The 19,351-nt window shown below is 49.0% G+C and overlaps 1 protein-coding gene across 2 annotated transcripts in view; it reads left to right on the top strand.

The window, feature by feature from the left end:
* WSCD2 (WSC domain containing 2) overlaps positions 1-5,478 on the top strand; it is a 52,137-nt gene extending 46,659 nt beyond the window's left edge. For both annotated transcript variants that reach the window (XM_035017235.1, XM_035017234.1), the window contains one exon: positions 3,414-5,478. In XM_035017235.1, the coding sequence (XP_034873126.1) occupies positions 3,414-3,766 (353 nt within the window). In that variant the 3' untranslated portion in view covers positions 3,767-5,478. The remainder of the gene's footprint in view (positions 1-3,413) is intronic.
* The last annotated feature ends 13,873 nt before the right edge of the window (positions 5,479-19,351 follow it).

Here is a 19,351-nt window from a genome sequence, read left to right as displayed (position 1 = left end):
ATCCACCCCACCCTGCCGGTGCCCCCTTCCCATGTAGAGCTGGGGAAAGGCCCTTGCACCCCCCCATTTTTGGTTCCATAACGTTAATTTTACAATCTCCCTGGAGTGGGGCCAAAACAAAGTTTTATGTGATACGATTACACAAGGTGAATTGTCCTGGATCTGTTTAATGAAACAGACTGTGTTTAATGATTCTGCGGGGCATTAAGCGCAGTTAGGCTATTCATCAGGCCCCGGTTCCTCCAGACACGAGGGAGCGCAGAGGGGCCGGCGGGACCCTGCTAGGTGCTGCGGGTGACAGTTTGGCAGAACCGGCACCGTGACCCACGGTGAAGGGGATCCTGTACTCATCAGGGCTTTTTTAATTTTCTTCTTTCCAATGAAGTAGTTCAGGAGCCCCCAGGGAGGAATCCGGGGGGTAGGCAAACAGCTGTTGCTGAAGCAGCTTGGGGCGCTCAGGTGTTGTCGGCGGGAAGCTCTGACCCAGCTGATGGGACATGAGGGGGTGCATCTTGGTGACGCCAGGGCACCCACCTCAACAGTCCTCGTGACGGCAGTCGGCATTGAGGGACGACCTCCTGGTTCCCAGGCCCGCGGTCCTTGGCCCTGTGCTTCCATTCCATCTGTACATGCAGGATGCAGGTCTTAGCACAGTTTTGCGGATGGGTAAACTGAGCCGCAAGGAGACCGACTGAGGTCCCCACACTGTCACAGCTAACGTAGAGAGGAAGAGGGTTGTGAATGCTGCCAGTCTGCCTCCAAAGTGGGCTGTGCACAGACCCCGAGTCTTGGATGACACCTGAAGGAGCTGATCCGAACAGGAGCTCTGGAAGGGCTTGTAGGAGGGCGGGAGCCAGGCTCAGTCTGGATAGACAGGGTTCGAATCCTGTCTCGGGCAAGCAAGGTATGGCCTGGAGCAGCCTCCTTCCCTCCCCCCCGAACCTCCCCGTGTATAAAATGGGGCTAGTAATCCCCCCTCTCCAGGCTTCTTGGGAGCAGAAAACGTAAAGTGATGGACACACAGCAGGTGCTCAGGCCCCATAGGCTCCCATCCCAGGGCGATCTGCCATCAACAAGGGGGCCGTGCCATCTCCAGCCCATCTGCACCCAAGGCTGGGGCCACCCTCTGCAGGACCCCAACCACCATGCAGACAGGTCCTCCCTCTTCCTTGAGGACCACTGTGCAGCCCCCCTCCAGCAAATACTTGAGATGGTTGGTCAAAAGTGGCCAAGCCTAGAAATCCGACCTGCATGCTCCTGGGCGACAGAGTCCCGCCTTCATCCACCTGGGCCTCTACCGTAAGAGTGCTCAACCAGCAGGGATGCAGCAGGGGACTCAGGAGGGGGCAGATGCTAAAAAGAAAAAAAAAAAAAAAAATTACAACAGATTATGTACATGCTCTATGTTTTTCTAATCACTCAGATACATCTGGTCTTAACCCATTACAACAGTGTGGGCCCAATTAGCCAGATACCTTGTAAATCAACTATCGTAAAGAGAAAAGCTATCCTCGTCCCCAGCATCCGTGTTTCCCTAGCAGCAGTGGTGGTCCAGGGGGGTGCGGGGGGAGAAGGAGCCTCACCACAGGGTCTGATGTGTTTTGCAAAGAAATAGGAACCCTTTATCATGTCACAGTTGGGCGGTGGGGAATTCCAATTTAGTTCAACAGCCATTTATTGAGCCCCTGCTGGGGGTACGGCAGGGGGAGGAAGTGGGGCTGAGGCTGCTGGTGCCTGGGAAAGATCAGGACCTGGCCTCAGACAGGCCTAGTTTGGATGGTGCTGCCTGGCTGTGTGCCCTTGGGCCAGTCACTTCCCCTCTCTGAGCCTCCCATTTCCTCACTGGTGATACAAGTCAACAGTAGCCCTTTCCTTTCAGGGTAGTCTTTAGGATTAAATGAGATCGTAGGTACCCATCACCCAGCAAAGGAGGAGGATTGAGTTACTAAGAACGAAAAGGGCTCCCCCAGCCTTGCTTAGGAGACTCACAGACCCTCGTTCAATAAGCAGATCCCTCTGGAGGGTGCAGGGTGGTGTTGCCACTGTGAGAAGCAGTGGGTCTGGCTTCAGGGTTTCGGAGCACCTGCCCCGTGACTGTCCAGTGGGGCTCAGGATCCCTTTCTCCCTTCCCGACGTCCTCCATGACACCCCCCACCCCTGCAGTTACCTGGCTTCTCGTTCTGCCCCTTTCAGCAGCTCCAGGGCTGGCTGGTGGCTCTTTGAGGTTCTCTCTGGGGCTCCCCAAGCAATCACCCACATTCTGTTGTAGCCTGCCTTCAAGTCAGACCATCCTAACACACCTTCCCCAGGCTGGTGGCAGTCCCCCCTGCCAGATTACCACAGCAAGGTAATAAACTGCAAAAAAAACAAAACAAAACAAAACCACCCAAACCGTAATAAAAAGTAGAACAGTAAGGCAAGGATAACAGTACAGATAATCCGACTTAAACTATACCCCAGCCCAGTCTACTGGGGAGACCGACAACATATGTGGGGGGTGTGGAGGGGGCAGTGAAGCCCAGAGACTGCACCCGCCTGAGCTTGGGGAGTCCAGGAAGACGATGTCCCATCTCAGAACAGAATAATGGCGGGAAGAGTAATAGGCAACATTTACTGAGCACCTACTGGGTACGGGGCACCATGCTAAAACCCTCATATGCTTTGTTTGTTTCTGGGCAAGTCCTTTTTATTTTTTATTTAAATGCAAGTTAGTTACCACATAGTGTATTATTCATTTCGGGGTAGAATTTAGGGAGTCATCAGTTGCATATAACACCCAGTACTCATTACATCAAGTGCCCTCCTTAATGCCCTTCACTCAGTGACCTCATTCCCCCCATCCAAACCTCGTATGCTTTTATCCACTTCTCTATACAAAGGTCCTATTAGCACCCTGAGAGTAGATACCATTACTAAACAGGGTAGCTAGGACTACACAGGATAACTTGATAGTTAAAAGCCCAGACTTTGAAACCAGGCTGTTTGGTTTCAAATCCTGGCTCTGCCAATTAGTAGCTGTGTGACCTTGAGCAAGTTACTTGACCTCTCTGTGCCTCACTTCTCTATTAAACAAAGAAAAGGCTGATAACCTGTCTCACAGGGCTGTCGTGAGGCATTTACTAGTTATACTAATACAAATGTATATAAAAATAGAGTCACACGCATTTATGGAGAAGCCTGGGCCGGGCCTGCGGTAAGCACCCCGCAGGGGTTACTGTTCTCCCCAAAGAGAAGGAAAGGCTGAGAACGTTCCAGGCCGCAAGCTACAGCATGGAGGTGGGAGGGACCGGGCCAGTCTGGGATGGGAAGGAGCGAAGGGTGTTGCTGTAACTAACTTGTTCACGGCCACCGCCGTCTGACCCTGATCCTTTGAGCCCCTCCTCTGACTGGGCCCTGCCTCTTCTCCCCCCCAGAGTGGCCGGAGTTCGTGAGGAACTACGCCCCGTGGTGGGCCACTCACACGCTGGACTGGCTCAAGTTCGGCAAGAAGGTGCTGGTGGTGCACTTCGAGGACCTGAAGCAGGAGCTCTTCGTCCAGCTGGGCCGCATGGTCAGCCTGCTGGGCGTGGCTGTCAGGGAGGACCGGCTGCTGTGCGTGGAGGGCCAGAAGGACGGCAACTTCAAGCGCTCGGGGCTGCGCAAGCTCGAGTACGACCCCTACACGGCCGACATGCACAAGGTCATCTCTGCCTACATCAAGATGGTGGACGCGGCCCTCAAGGGGAGGAACCTCACAGGCGTCCCCAATGACTACTACCCCAGATGATGCGTCGGGTGGGGGGGGGCCGGGAGTCCCCACCCAGCCGGGGGGTCTCGAGACGCCCTGGGGACCCCCCACCCGCCTGTCCTCTCTGGTTTGGGGACAATCCCTATGGCTGCTGGTGGCCCTCAGGGAGTTTCCTGCATGACGAAGGAAGCTCAAGGCAAGAGACCGTCTGGGCACTCCCCACCCTACTCCCAGTCCCACTCTTGGAGGCGGAGGGGGCCGCCGGTTTGGGGGCGCTCCAGCCACATGGACCCTTTCCTGTCTCCCGTGCCCCTGACCCCACCCCCTTGGGGGTCCCACCTGTGGGAGGGAGGGCTCACGGTGTCCCCGAGACGTGGGTGCCCCATTGCAGAAGACAAGGATCTTGATTCAAGCGCTAAAGGGACTGTTGCAGGAGAAAGTGGTCCCGGATGCTCTTCCCTTCTGGGCTGAGCACTCACGGCCTCCCCTTTTCTCCTCCACCCCCGGGCAAGCAGAGGCACCAACATGGACCCAGGCCCCTTCCGCTGGAAGAAGGGTCTCTGACATGCCCGGTGGGCTACGGAGGCAGTGGTGCTCCCAGGAGGTGAACGGGTCCCCCAATGTGGGCCCCAGCTCCTGAGAAACAATTTGGTTGCCGGACCACCTCAAGGGCCAGAATGCTGCCCTTTTCTTCCCCCCCCGCCCCGCTGTAGCCAGGAGGGGACCTTGGCATCTTTGATCCCGCTTCCAGGGTTCCTCAGGCGCCAGCAGTTAACCCCAGGATGGCCACACACCACATGCAGAACCTTGAGTAAGACTGACGGCCCCAGGGGCCTCTCTCCATGGTGGGGCCCACTGATCCTACACTGCCCTCCGACCCTTACCAGGGGGTCCTTTACTATCCAGGTTAGAGAGCCAGGAGTACTCCAAAATCAGGTGGGACCTTGACCCCCAGAGACCCCCACTAGCTTCCCAGACTTCCCCTTGGTCATAGTCCCATGGGGCCAGCTTCCTGGAGATGGTTCTTGAAGGAAGAGGATGGTTCTTCCATTTCCATAGAAACACTCTTCCCTTGGTGGTAAGACATCAAACCAAAGGATTCTCAAGGACCTGGGGTGCTAGTCACCGGTCTTAGAAAGCCCTAATTCAGGATCCCATCGTTCCCCCCCTGCGCCACCTCGGATACCAGTGGTTTTACCGCCAGCCCACACCTGCGCCTTCCCCTACCACGTAGATGCAAAAGCCATAGGTCCCAGATCTTTGCTATTCTGTCTGGAGCAACCCCCCCGTCAGCCCCTCTGAAGGCTTGGGGTGCAGGTAAATGCTTGTTCCCAAATACCCGAGAGACTGGAGAAGGCGAGTGTAAAGAGATATATTTTTTTAAGAGGAATATAACGAATACATTCTGCCCCTTGGCACCTGGCCACGCAAAGAGAAGAAGGGCTTAGGGATTGGGCCTGTGGTTCTCCTCCCTGATCCCCTCATCTGTGGGATTTGGCGGCCCCCCCAGGGCCCAGCCAGGGGGCCCTGAATGTATTTTGTACCATGTTTCTTTCCCCCAGCTAATTTCTAGTCTTTCAAGAAGCCGTAGAGGGTGTGGCCTCCCCTCCCACGTGGATGTCCGTGCTCTCTGGGAGACCCCGGGTCCAAGACCTGGGCCCATTCTGCGGGTGGTCACCTCGGGCCACAAGCCTCTGTCTGAAGATTCCTCAGGTCAACATCATTAAAAGCGAGTTTTGTTGATTATTCTACCGCAGGGTAGAGTGTTGTATAAGGCGAGTTCACAAATGGGCTTTTCTTTTTTTGGTGTAAGGCAATTGTTCTGGGGCTGGTGGTTGCTTCTGTGCCTGGGAAGTAAGGGGGGGGGGGGTTGTGTGTGTGTGTGTGTAAAATTGTGGTCACCTGCCCTTCTGGGTCTCGAGACTGTCCCCCATGTTGACGCAGTGACTGCCCCATTTCTAAGCTGTGAGTGCAGGCTCCCGTGTGTGGACTTGAGCGTGTGTAGAGGGGGGAACGGGCCAGAGTGTGGGAGCCCCGGGCCAGAGAAGGGGCCTGTCATGGAGGGGGGTTTCCTGCCTCCGCCCTTTGTCCTCGGTAAGTGTGCGTGTGTGCGGGGGGGGGTGGTGCGTAGGTATGGAAGAGGGGATCTAGGAGGGGTGTCCTGTGTGTGAGCAAGTGTGCAGTGCTGTGCACTTGTGTGTGCAGAGAAAAACCAGTGAAGGCACAAGGGAGAAGAAGCAAAGGCTTCTGGGAGGAACGAGGGTTTATATACTGCCTTGTGGACAGAACCGGGGAGGGAGGTGGTAAGCAGAGCTGGGGGAGGCAGAGACTTCTCCGCAGCAGTGGGGAGAGCTCTGGAGGAGTGGGGGAGGCAGCCTACCTGGCCCCAGCCCTGGGTTCTCTGAAGGGAAAAAGCTCAGAGAGGGCGGGGGGGGGGGGGGGGGGAAGGGGGTGAGGTTGCTCCAGGACCAAGGGCAGGGTCTTTCTCTTCTGAGGCTTGGTGTTGGCTTCAGAAATTCTCTGAGGACTCACCAGCCCCAGGCTGAATGCTCCAACCCAGTCTGACCTGGTCACAGACTGAGTCCCAATCCTACAGTCTTGATCTTGTTGGACAGCTGAGCCCTAGTTCTCAACACCTACTGATCCATGATCCTGTCTCATACTGATGCCCGATTCCAGCCCCATGTCGAACCTTGGCCCTACCCATACTGAGTCCCGACCCAGGTCATTGGTGACACACCAAACGAGGTCATAGGCTAAATCCTGACCTGCCCCCAAACCAGTGCTGATGGTGTGTGTCTGGACTGAGCCCGAATCTGCCACAACTCTGATTCTGGTTGGAGACTGAGCCTCAGTCCTGGCCCTGGAGGAGTCTTTCCCTTGGTCCCTCTGGGCCCTCATCCAACCTCAGATCGAGCCTTGACTCTGGTCCCAAATTGAGCCCTGAAGCCCTGTGCCAATTTCTTTGACCTTTTCTACGATCTCTCCCTCCCTGACCAGAAGGGAGGGAAGCCAGGGATCATCCAGACCCACGCTTTGCTGGACGCTCCGCCACAGATCTCACAGATCCTGTACCGTGTCCTCCTCCCCACCACAGAGCACTGCAGGGCAGGGGGGTGGCGAGGTGGACAGTTTAGCAGCCTCTTCTCTAGCCAGTCTCTGCCCATCTTCACTGCAACTTCAGCAACCCTCTCAATACAAATCTGTACTTCAGACCCAGAAGGGCCCAAGGGCTCATTCCTTCCACAAATATTTACTGGGCATCCACTGTGTGCCTGGCCCTGCTCTAGCTTCTAGAGACTTAAAGAGGAACAGAACAGACAAAAATCCCCGTTCCTGCACAGCTTACATTTTACCAAGTACCAACCAGATACCTGTAAGTGGCAGAAAGCTTTTGAGGATGGGATGGCGGGGCAAGAAGGCAAAGGCCCTACCTAGGTAGGTCCCGGCCAAATCCCGGGGGTTACTGACGACCCTAACGCATGGGAGCAACGCACACCAGTGCCTGAGACTGGCCGGAACTGGCCCAAGCCCCACAGAGGTCACAGCAGAACCGGGCCTTCTCCAGAAAGTGCTTCCATGCGCGCGCACACACACACACACACACACACACACAGACGGCACCCTCGCATCTGTGGAGGGGAGAGAGCCGGGGGATTCCAGGGGTTGCCCGGTGCAGGGGGAGGTGGCGCAAAGGGGATGCAGGGGTGGGGGGGCACAGAGGGAATACGGGGAGCATGTCCCACAAGGACCCAGCTCCTCCCAGAGGCCCAGACCCCTTCTCTCTCTCATTGGTTTCTCTCCATTTTTCTCCACATGCCTCCTGGGCTCCATTTCCCTCTTTCTGCTTTTATTTCTTCCTGTTGCTCATTAAACCTCTTCTGTCTTGTTCTCAACGCCCCCATTCTTATCTCTTCCTTGATTTCTGCTCTGTGCCAGCACCTGTTCATCTCTTGATCTCTGTCTCCCTGTCTCTTGCTCGCCCCCCAGCCCGGTTGTCCTCTCCTGTCTCCTCCTCCTCCTCATCATCTTCCCGGAGAGTGGGGGCGACTCTGCAGGAGGCAGACACAGTGAGACAAATGCTACCCAGGCCGGTAACCAAGGAAGTGGTTTCCTTAGCAACAGAACTGCAGGACGGGCTCCACTGCCCCGTCCCTTAGCTGTTACAGTAAGTACTGGGAGGGGGAAGGGGGCGCCAGGCCAGGAGTCCCCGGAAAGACACCACTGTCGGGACCCTGGGAGGGGACAGTGGTCAGTGCCTGGCACTCTGGGGACACTCCAACATAGGAGGGGTGGGGGAAGCACAGAGAGGCATGCAGAGGAATCCACAGGACCGGGGGACAGGCTGGATGTGGTGAGCGGGGCCTCCAAGGTTGTGCCCATGACAGATGGAGAACGTGGGGCCTGAGGAGCAGGTGAGGGTGGGAGAAAAAGATGGCAAGCTGATACAGCTCCCTGGCCCCAAGCCTTCACCATCTAGTTGGGCTGAGACCGGGAGAGGGAAGGTGAGACAGGCACAGAAATACCTCCTGCAATTCTCCCTGCAAGAGAAGGTCAGTAATTTGCTCATATGACACACAAATTGGTGGCAACACTTGGATTCGAACCTGGGCATGATCCAGAGCCTGTCCACCAGAAGGTGGAAGGCAGAGAGGGTAGACTATGGAGAGGCAGAGAGAGAGACACAGGCAGAGAGACAGAGGAACAGAGAAGAGATTTAAATCACTGATTTGCCACTTTTTCCCCACCAGGAAAACAAATATATGTTCCATTTTTGAGAATTGAGGAAGGGGAGGGAGTAGACCACAGTGCCCAGCAGCACGATCGCTGTTGCAGTTATAAATAACAGTCCCCAAAGAAAACACCTGTCAAGATGCATTCCCTTCCTGGGAGAGAAATTGTGTCCCCGGTCCAGGTTGATATTTCAGTGACTCAGTGGGGGGTGGCAGGGGGGTGACAGGGGCGAAGGGCAGAAAGTTGATCAATGTAACACGGAAACCTCGCTCTGCTTTTCCCAAAATGCAATAAAACGTGCAGGCGAGGAAAGCTACAAATCCAGATGATATCTGTCCTCGCAAAAGCAACATGTTTATTTATCATGTTTGTGCGTTTACCATTTCCTCTCAAATTTACAGTCTGCAGTCTGCCGGCGTGCAGGGGGAGAAACATGGAAATGAGAACTGGCAGAACATCGGGGAGGAAGAAATGATAAAATATTTATCCCCCCACTCCACCCCCTCCCCCCGCCCCAGCTGCCTTAAATCCAATTTCCAACAAAGGTGGGGATTGATCGGAGCAGGGCCTTGCATCTCTGCTTCGGGCCTCTGACGGCTAATTGAAACGAACAGTCCTTATGGAATGGAATGGAATGGAATGCGGGGGTAACGAGAGGATTTTTGTGTATTCTGGAGTCATTTGCTCAACAATTACGGGGAATGAACAGTCAACCAGAAGTGAGAGGGTCCATCTCGGTGTGGACCAGATTCCTGTGTGTCCTAAACGGGGAGGGGGGGTGGGTAGGGGCACCAGGAAGGGGAAGGCAACCTTGGGGCCAAATTCTCTTCTGTGACCTGAGTTCGCACCCAACGTGTAATCAGTTACCTGGGCTTTCGAAGCTCAGAATGTCCACCAGGCCTTAGGTCAGACTTTCTGAGTCAGATTTTCCCAAAGATGGGAGCTCGGGGCGGGGGGGGGGGGGGGGGCCACGGGGCGCGGAAGAGGCAAAGGTGCGCTTATGGTGGTCTTACTGATGACCACTGGCCCCACTCTGGGCATCACCACAGCCGAAGCCTACAAAGGATTGTTGCTATCATCCACGCATCCCGGCTTTTCATGCATTGGGATCTCTGTACACCTCGAACTAGCTCAGTACCTGGCACATAGTAAGTGCAAAGAAAATGTGTGTGGGGCTGAGTAAGCGAATTAAGGAATACTAAAGGATACTCAGAGAAAAGCCACAAGTCATCAGCCAAAGCAGACTTGAGTTGTTATTCCCTTAGCTGCCCTGAATCTTATCTGCAGTAATACTGAATTAATCACTGACCCCCTGCTTGAATCCCCAAAGCCAATGGCTCAGCCCAGCCCACTCCTACTGGCTCTTGAGAAACAAGTGTGCACATCTCTTCTCAAATTCGTGTTCAGTGATGTCGCGCTGGTAGCTTGAAATTGGCTGTGGTGAGGGTATTATACCATGGAAATTGGCGACTGCTACAAGTCAGGCAGAGTTGTCTTTCTGGGGGGTGGGGACAGCCGTTGTTAAGTATTTACCAGCACACCACTGCTCACAGCACACAGACACACACCCTCATACTATCCCCTCTTCCGGGAAAGCCTTTATCTGGTTAATATCTTCGCCTCCTTAGGACTTGGCTCAGGCTCTTCCTCCTCCAGGCAGCCTCCCCGGACTACGCAGACCAAATTCAGCTCTTCCTCTAACCTTGATCACAGCTTTAGACATGGCCATTGTTGTGATCACTTGAGTAATTTGGGATCGATCTCTCTCTCTACCTCGCTCTTCTCACCAGGGCATGAGCTCTATTAGGGCAGAAACCATGTCTTTACCTCTGAATTTCCATGGCCCCCAACACAAACTAGGTAGTAAGCAAATATTGAGCCAATGAAAGAATGAAAGATCCCATTTAACACTATCCCCCAACCTCAGTGCTCACAAACTTTGCAAGGAATGGGTAGAAGGATCCACCTGCCCAGACAGTGGCCAATAAGGGAAATGAGAAACTCCTCATGAGAGTAACTAATATTTATTGAGGACAAATTATATGCTGGAGTGCTAATTATATATCTACTAAGGTAGGAGCTTCACATGCGTAATGTACTGAATCACCAATGCTCTCTGGGAGGCAGAGACTCAGTATCCCCATTTTACCATTAAGGAATGGAGGCTCGGGGAAGGTAAATAATTTGCCCAAAGTCTCACAGCTGGGAAATGATGGAACTGGACTTTGAACTCAAGCAGTCTAGCTTCAGAGTCCATAAATTTAACCATTACCCTGCATCCTAGGGGGAGAAATGAGCCCCAAGCCGAGAAGGAAGGCAAGGCAATGGAGAGAAGACAGGCAGTATAGCACAAGAGGCGAGAGAGGAAAATAAGCCAGGGGAAGGGTTGGCCTTTCTGGGGCTGAGGACCCTCGGGGTGGGGCGGGGAAGCAGGCAGGGAGGTGGTGTGCCAGACGTTGCTGGGTTCTAAGCAGCGAGGCTGATTTATAGATCCCCATGGCAACTGCTAAGCAATAATCTCTTACTCCACAGCTCAGTGATTCTCTAGAAATTCTTTCCTCCTCCCTTCACTGTCACTCCCCCCCAGCCCACGGAGGCAAGGTGACAGCTTCTTCCCCAGGAGAAACTGTGCTGGAGAAGATGAGCCAAGGCCCTTTTATTAGGACAGTGGAGAAGGGACATTGGAGTAGGGGGCAGCAGAAAAGAGAAAGAGGGGCTTAAAACCCCAAAGGTCCAATCATCAGACTGGGAAGGGACTGCAGAAGGCGGTTTTCAGACCACCATAAAAATCTCATGCAAACCATGCATTACCTCCCTAGAAGAGTGTGAGCACGCACCTATTCCCACGCAGAGTTTTGTGTAGTTTCAGGGACTGTGCAGATCCCTTGGGACCTAAAGTAGGAAATTAAATCATCTAATCTAGTGGTTTCCAAATTAGGGCAACGGAATCCTATCTTTAATCAAAACCAAATCTGAGGTCTCTAATAGTGGGGTTCTCATCAGGGGCGATCTTGCACCCCAGGGATTTAACAATGTCTGGAGATATTTTGTGTTGTCACAACTGGGGGAGGGAGAGGTGCCACTGGCATGTACTGGGTAAAGTCTGGGGATGCCGCTCAACATCCCAGAAAGCACGAGCAGCTCCCGCCACGACACAAGGATCTGCCCAAAAAGGTTAGTAGCACCAAGGTTGACAAACCCTGGTGTAATATCAAAAAAAGGGAGCTATTCATTCATTCGTTCGTTCGTTCGTTGATTCAGTAAAGTGGGCGAGGAGTGGGGACTCGGCTGTGTGACCTGGGGCTAGCCGCTCAACATCTCTGAGCTTTAGTATCTTCATCTCTAAAACGGAGGTTATCGTGAACTATAACCACGGGGCTTGCTGTACTGGGCACAGGACCATATGTATAGGGGAAGCAAAGAACAAGGGTATTGTACTCTTTATTGTCAGGACATTATTAATGGTGGTGTGGAAGATTTCACAAATGAGGGATTCAGTTTGTAATAACTCAGAGAAGCATCTCTCCCTGGCTAGCCTGAGGGACCAAGGACTGCTAGGGACTGAAGGGGTCCTCCCAAAATGCATCATCCTCATCCCCAGTGTGATGGTATCAGGATGTGGAGCCTTTGGATGGAATCAGGATTAGATTAAGTCACAATGGTATGCATGCCCTTATAAAAGGAGGAAAAGACACGAGACTGAGGTCGCTCTACCCCTCTCCCTCCCTCCACTATGTGAGGACCCAGCAAGAAGGCAGGAAGAGGGTCCTTCCCAGCCTCCAGACCATGAGAAATAAAGGTCTTGTTTAAGCCCCTCAGTCTGTGATGTTCTGTTACAGCAGCCTCCACGGACGTGATGAAGCCGAGAGTTGTCTTGTCAGACCGAAAACCTACCATAACAGCATGGTCACGGGACTGTTTCCCCCTGTGTAGCTTATAAACTAGCCCCAAATTAGATGAACGTCTCTCATCAATGTCAAATGCGACACTTGTCACAAGGACTGCCTTGAAGATGACAGACAACCCCCTTGTGGGCATGTCTGGTCTGGCAGTTTGTAGAAAACTCTGCCTTATAATTGTATACCTACACTTCCTACATTCACCAATTAGAACCCCAACATCCATCTTTGGGGATGATTCTTGATTTAAGATATCCATGTTGCTTGCCTTTGCTTGGGGGGTGGGTGGTGTCTCCTGAAAGCAGAGCCTGGGCCAAGGATTTGTGTGCAGGCCATTTAATCAAGAGGCAACTCCTGGGAGCAGGAAAGATGAGACAGGAAGAAAAGGCCAATGTTTGGTATCTTATGAAGGTCTCAGCTGGAGGCCACGGTGGGGAAGGGAAGCGGCTATCCCACCAGGACCTCCTCAAGAGTTAACAGAAGACCTCCCAGACCATGCACTGAATGGAGCTGGGAGCATCTGCCCATCAGCTCTCCACCTTCACTGGTCAGGGGTCATCAGTGGGGGTTCAAACTCCCTTGTATGGGCCCACATGAGATGCAGCAGGAGTTCATGGCACTGGAGAGGCCCAGGACCAAAAGTAAGGTGTGTGGCGCATGCTTGAGGCAAGACGGGAACAAGGACGTGAAGGGAGGCCCCCCCAACAGAACTGTCCACACCAGCCACGACTGAAAGCCAAAGTGAGCAAATAAGGGTGTGGCACCGTGGACATACGATTCCCTTTCTGGGCTCAAATCTCATCCCCGCTGAGGATGAAACTCTCAGAGTCTCTGTGTTCCCTTCTGTAAGGTAGGAATGATGGTACCTCTCTCACAGAGCTGCTGGGAGGAGGGGCTGAGCTTACGTTTTTTTAAAGCATACAGTAGGTGCTCTCCCCTTACTGCCAGAGCAGGAGCCCTGATCCAAAAGCAGTTTTTCTCCGCTCTGCAATCTGCCTCACTTTCAGGAGCCTGTCTGATGTGATTTATGCCACAGAATGAATTCCTAGGAAGCAAAATTGGGTGCCTCTGAGGGACTCTGTGACAAAGGGTGAAATGGAGGGCAGGTTGGCAGGGGAGGGAGGGAAGGAGGGAGTCGCTAGGAGGCTCTTTGGGGATTAATGCCACAATAATGGTCTTCACGGAGGAGCTCATTTGATACATCCCCAGTCCCTATCTGCAGCTCACTTCCAGAGCAGGTTCCAGCTGACTTCGGCTCAGTGAGAACACACGAAAATCTTCCTTTTTCCATTCTTCCAAGTAAAAAATCATGAGACCAGCTTTGGTAGAAGGTCTCAAATTCGAATGCCTGGGGGAGCCAGTTGAGTACCATACATGAGTTAAGTATACAGTAAGTCCACATACTGAACACAAAGGAATATTCCTCTTCTCCATAAAGAAATATACTCTCCCCCTTTTATTTTCTTGAAACATAGGGCTCTCATATCCCTAATTTTCACACTTTTACTAGAGACATGTCCAGAGAACTCATTCTCTACTCTAAGAAAAATACACCAGTGTGGTATTACATAGCAGCCAACTTGGCATTGGTGGGGGCTGGGGGGAGGCAAAAGGGGGGCTGGGAACTGATGAAGTGGGAATTCTATATCCCACTGGCATCACAAAAAATCATGGAGTAGGCCACTCAAAGAATCAGACTCTTCACTGAAACAACCATTAACTTGCAAAGACTGACAAAAATCAACTCTGGACAAAGTCAAAGCTTTGAAATCTAATCTAAGACTTCCAACAACCAGGGCATGCTTAATGAAGAAAACAATTTAAGGACTGGATTTCTGCATTTTAAGGAAGTGACAGGACTCAGATCTCTGACCATGGAGATGACACTTCGGTGACCACACATGACAAGGAATACCATCTTTGCAGGGTGGGGGCAGACCTGGATGGTTGGAAAAGTCCCTAAACAGACAGTTGCAGCCCCCAACCATCAACAAGTGCAAACCTTAGGGAAGAGGGTGGGGGAAAATCTGATTTCCAGAGTTACCACATTATAATACTCAAAATGCTGTCCACAAAAAATTACAAGGCATGCAAAGAAACAGGAAAGTATGCCCCATCACCCATCAATTCATTCATTTGCTTATTCACGAAATTATTGGCTCATAATCTACTCATCACCACCCCCTTACTCACTCACCAGTGAGTTCTATTTATCCAACACACTCGACAAATGTATCCAGCCCTCCCTCAGATCCAGGCTATCCTACAAGGACTGAACCACAGAGTGGCGTTTTCAGGGACTCCTCCTTCATGGAACTAAACTTTGCTTCAGAAAGACCACTGCAAAACCAGTGTGCTGAACTGGGCAATCCCCCAAGGATTCAATCATCCCTGGATTGAGAAGACTAAGGGCATATGCAGGACTTGGAATCATACACACCAACCCACTGGGGGAACGAGGCCCAAAGAGGAGAAGGGCTTTGTCCAAAGGCAAAGGTATTTCACACCTACTTTCCCTGATGTCAAAGCTATGAATCAGAGAGGTTTCACCCACCATGTGCCCTTTCTCTGTATGTTGATGGGTTGAATGAACTGAGGTCATTGTTTCCTGAGGGGAGGCTGACAGGAGCCTGACCTGGGAGATACCATACCCACTTCCTCGCCTCAGTTGGCTTTTCTGGAAAGCCAGCCACCCCATCCTTCTCTTGCCTCCTAAGGCTGTGCAAAGTGTTTAATAAACATGCCTTTAAAGCAAGCTAATGTTAAAGAGCAATGTTCAAGTGCTAATTATTATTATCATAGGCCACTTTCCACCTCATTAAATGCATGGATTTGGTAATTGTTAGCTAATTCCTGCGGAGAAACCAGAAGCCCCTCAGGTGTTAGGGCTGCATCTTTCTCCAGCAATTCATCCAATTTCTAAACCATAGGATGGCAGGCTGGTTGGTCTCAGAACCCAGATGAGGACTCCTGCTGAAAGTGTATAGGCTGTGCCTTTACCTTTGCAGGTTCAAGTCCCAGCCCTGCCACTTACTTCCCTGATGTGTGGCATTAGGAATGTTGCTTCATGTCTTTGAGCATCTGCTATCTAGTCTAGAAAAGGAGACAAATATATGCTGAGTATCTGACCCATTGAAGCAATTTAATTATTGTTGTCAATATTAGTATTTCTTTTACCATGAGCTCAGTGTTTTCTTTTGCTTTTTGGTCAGTTTTATTGAAACATATTTTATATATGACAAAATTTGCCAATTTCAGGTATATGAGTTGACGAATTTTAATACTCATGATATAATCATAGGACTACCATCACTATAATGCTATAGAACATAACCGTTTCTTCAAAAAGTTCTTTCATGCCCTTCGCAGTTAATTCCCTCCTTCCACTGTGCTCTTCCCCTTGGCCCCTGGCAACCACTGGTTTGCTTTCTATCCTTATAATTTTCCAGAATTTCATATAAATGGAATCGTACAAGTCTCTCTTCTTTCAGCTAACAATGCTTTTGTGATTTATCCAAATTGTTGCATGATCAGTATCAGTAGTTTGTTCCTTTCCATTGCTGAGTAGTATTCCATTGTATGGACATACCACATCTTTTTTTTTTTTTTTTAACCAATTCACCAACTGATAGCAGTTTGGCTTCTTTCCAGTTTGGGGTTATTATCAGTAAAGTTGGCATACAAGTCTTTGTGCTGACATAAGTTTTCATTTTCTTGAGTAAATGCCTAAGAGTGGAACTGCTGCTGGGTCACAAATATGTTTAACTTTATAAAAACAAAAACAAAAAACCTGCCAAACTGTTTTCCAAAAAGGCCAGCCCATTTTGTATTTCTACCAGCAGTGTATGAGAGTTCAATTGCTCACATTCTCACCAACCCTTGGTATTGCCTTTTTGTTTCTAGATATTCTAGTACATGTGAGTGGCATCTCACTGTGGTTTGAATTTTCATCTCTAATGGTGAATGGTGTTGCACATCTTTTCATGTACTTACTAGCTCTATATTTTCTTTGAAGTGTTTATTCAAATACTGTGCCCTCCTCATAAGGCCATTATTTTCAAGAGCAGGAAACAGAGCTGACTTGCCTAACACGTAGAAACAGACACCAACAGTTAGACAAAATGAGGAGACAGAGGTATAAGTCCCAAATGAAAGAACAGGATAAAAATCACAGCAATAGAGCTAAATCAAACAGAGATAATCAATATGCCTGATAGAGAATATAAAGTAATGGTCCTAAAGATATTCACTGGACTTAAGAGTGGAGGATCTCAGGGAGACCCTCAACAGAAAAAGACAGAAAATATACAAAAGAATCAGATTAACTCAGTAACTGAAATTAAAAATACACTAGAGGGAATAAATAGTAGAGTAGAAGAAGCAGAAGAACAGATTAGTGAGCTGGAAAACAGTAATGGAAAGCAAGCAAGCTGAAAAGGAAAACAAAATAAGGATAAAAAATGAAAATAGGTTAAGAGAACTCAGTGACACCATTAAGTCTAATAACATTTTCATTATAGAGATCCCAGAAGGAGGAGAAAAGGGGGCAGAAAATTTGAATAAAAAATAGCTGAAAACTTCCCAAATCTGGGGAAGGAAACAGACATCCAGACCAAGGAGGTGCAAAAATCCCCCAACAAAATCAACCCAAGGATGTCCACTCCAAGACATAATAATTAAAATGGCAAAAAGTAGTGATAAAGAATTTTAAAAGCAGCAAGAGAAAACGAAACAGTTACATATAAAGAGAAACCCCATAAGGCTATCAACCGATATTTCAGCAGAAACTTTGCAGGCCAGAAGAGAGTGCCATGATATATTCAAAGTGCTAAAAGGAAAAAAAACCTGCAACCAAGAATACTCTATCCAGCTATGCTATCATTCAGAATAGAAGGAGAGATAGAGTTTCCCCAAAAGTGAAAGGAATTCATCAGCGCTAAACCAGCCTTACAAGAAATGTTAAAGGGGACTCTGAGTGGAAAGGAAAGACCAAAAGCAGGAGTAAGAAAAGTAGGAAGCACAAAAATCATGGAAATTAAATATATCTATAAAAATCAGTCAAGAGATTCACCAAAAAAAGGATGTAAAATAGGACACCATATACCTAAAACATGTGTGTTGTGGGGGCAGGAGGGGGAGGAGCAAAAACTTAGTGCTTTTAGAATGGGTTCAAACTTAAGTAACCATCAACTTAATATAGACTCCTATACATAGGATATTATATATAAACCTAATGGTAACCAATTAAAAACCTGTAATAGATACACAAAAAAAGAGAAAGGAATCTAAGCATATTACTAAAAAAAAAAGCCATTAAACCACAAGAGAGCAAGAGAAGAAACTGAGAACTATAAAAACAACCATAAAGATGGCAATAAGTACATGAATATTACTTTGAATATAAATGGACACTCCAATCAAAAGACTCATGGTGACAGAATAGATAAAAAAGATCCATCTATATGCTACCTACAATAAACTCATTTCAGACCTAAAGACACATGCAGATTGAAAGTGAGGGGATGAAAAAATATTGATTATGCAAATGGGAGTGAAAAGAAAGTTGGGGTAGCAATACTTTTATCAGACAAAATAGAATTTTTTAAAAAAAGATTTGTTTATTTGGGGGGGGGGGGTAGGGGCAGAGGGTGAGAGAGAGGGAGTTCTATGCAAACTCTGTGTTAAACGTGTAGCCTGACTTGGAGCTCAATCTCATGACCCTACGATCACGACCTGAGCTGAAACCAAGAGTTGGATGTTCAACCAACTGTGCCACCTAGGCACCCCAGAAAAAACAGACTTTAAAACAAAGACTGTAACGAGACAAAGAAGGACACTACATACTCATAAAGGGAACAATCCAACAAGAAGATATAACAATTGTAAATATTTATGCACCCAACATGGGAGCATCCAAATACATAATGCAGCTATTAACAAACATAAAGGAAGAAATTGATAGAAATACGATAATAGTAGGGGACTTTGACACCCCACTTACATAAATGGATAATCCAAACAGAAAATTAACAAGCAAACAGTGGCTTTGAATGACATATTGGACCTGATGAATCTAATAGGTATACTCAGAACATCTCATCCCCAAACAGTGGAATACACATTCTTTTCAAATGCACATGGAACATTCTCCAGAACAGATCACATGTTAGGCCACAAAACAAGTTTCAGCAAATTCAAAATGGTGAAAATTATACCATGCATCTTTTCTGACCACAACACTATAAAACTAGAAATCAACCACAAGAAAAAAAATCAGGAAAGAACACAAATACATGAAGGCTAAATAACATGCTACTAAACAGTGAATGGGTCAACCAAGAAATCAAGGAGGAAATTAAAAAAAAAAATACATGGAGACCAAAGAAAATGAAAACACCATGGACCAAAATCTTTGGGATGCAGCAAAAGCTGTTCTCAGAGGGAAGATGAGAGCAATACAGGCCTAACTCAAGAATCAACTCAAGTAAACATCTATTCTTACACCTAAAGAAACCAGAAAAAAAAAAAGAACAAAACCCAAAACCAGTAGAAGGAAATAATAAAGAGTAAATTAGAAATAAATGAAATAGAAATTAAAAGACCAATAGAACAGATCAATGAAACCAGGAGCTTATTCTTTGAAAAAAATCAACAAAATTGATAAACCTCTAGCCAGACTCCAAAAAAAAGGACTCAAAATCAGAAATTAAAGCAGAGAAATAACCAACACCAGAGAAATACAAAGGATTATAGTATTATGAAAAATTATATGCCAACAAGTTGGACAACCTAGAAGGAAGTTCTAGAAACATATGGCCTCAAAATGAATCATTAATAGACGTTTGAACAGATGATTACTAGCAATGAAACTGGATGAGAAAAAAAAAAAAAATCCCTCCCAAAAGTCCAAGACCAAATGGCTTCACAGGTGAATTCCAAATATTTAAAGTCTTAATACCTATTCTTCTCAAACTAGTCCCAAAAATAGAAG

The sequence above is a fragment of the Mirounga leonina genome, unplaced genomic scaffold (assembly GCF_011800145.1).
Source record: "Mirounga leonina isolate KUSES-001 unplaced genomic scaffold, KU_Mleo_1.0 Mir_171, whole genome shotgun sequence".
In the NCBI taxonomy this organism is placed as follows: Eukaryota; Metazoa; Chordata; class Mammalia; order Carnivora; family Phocidae; genus Mirounga; species Mirounga leonina.
This window is presented reverse-complemented; position numbering and strand designations above follow the sequence as displayed.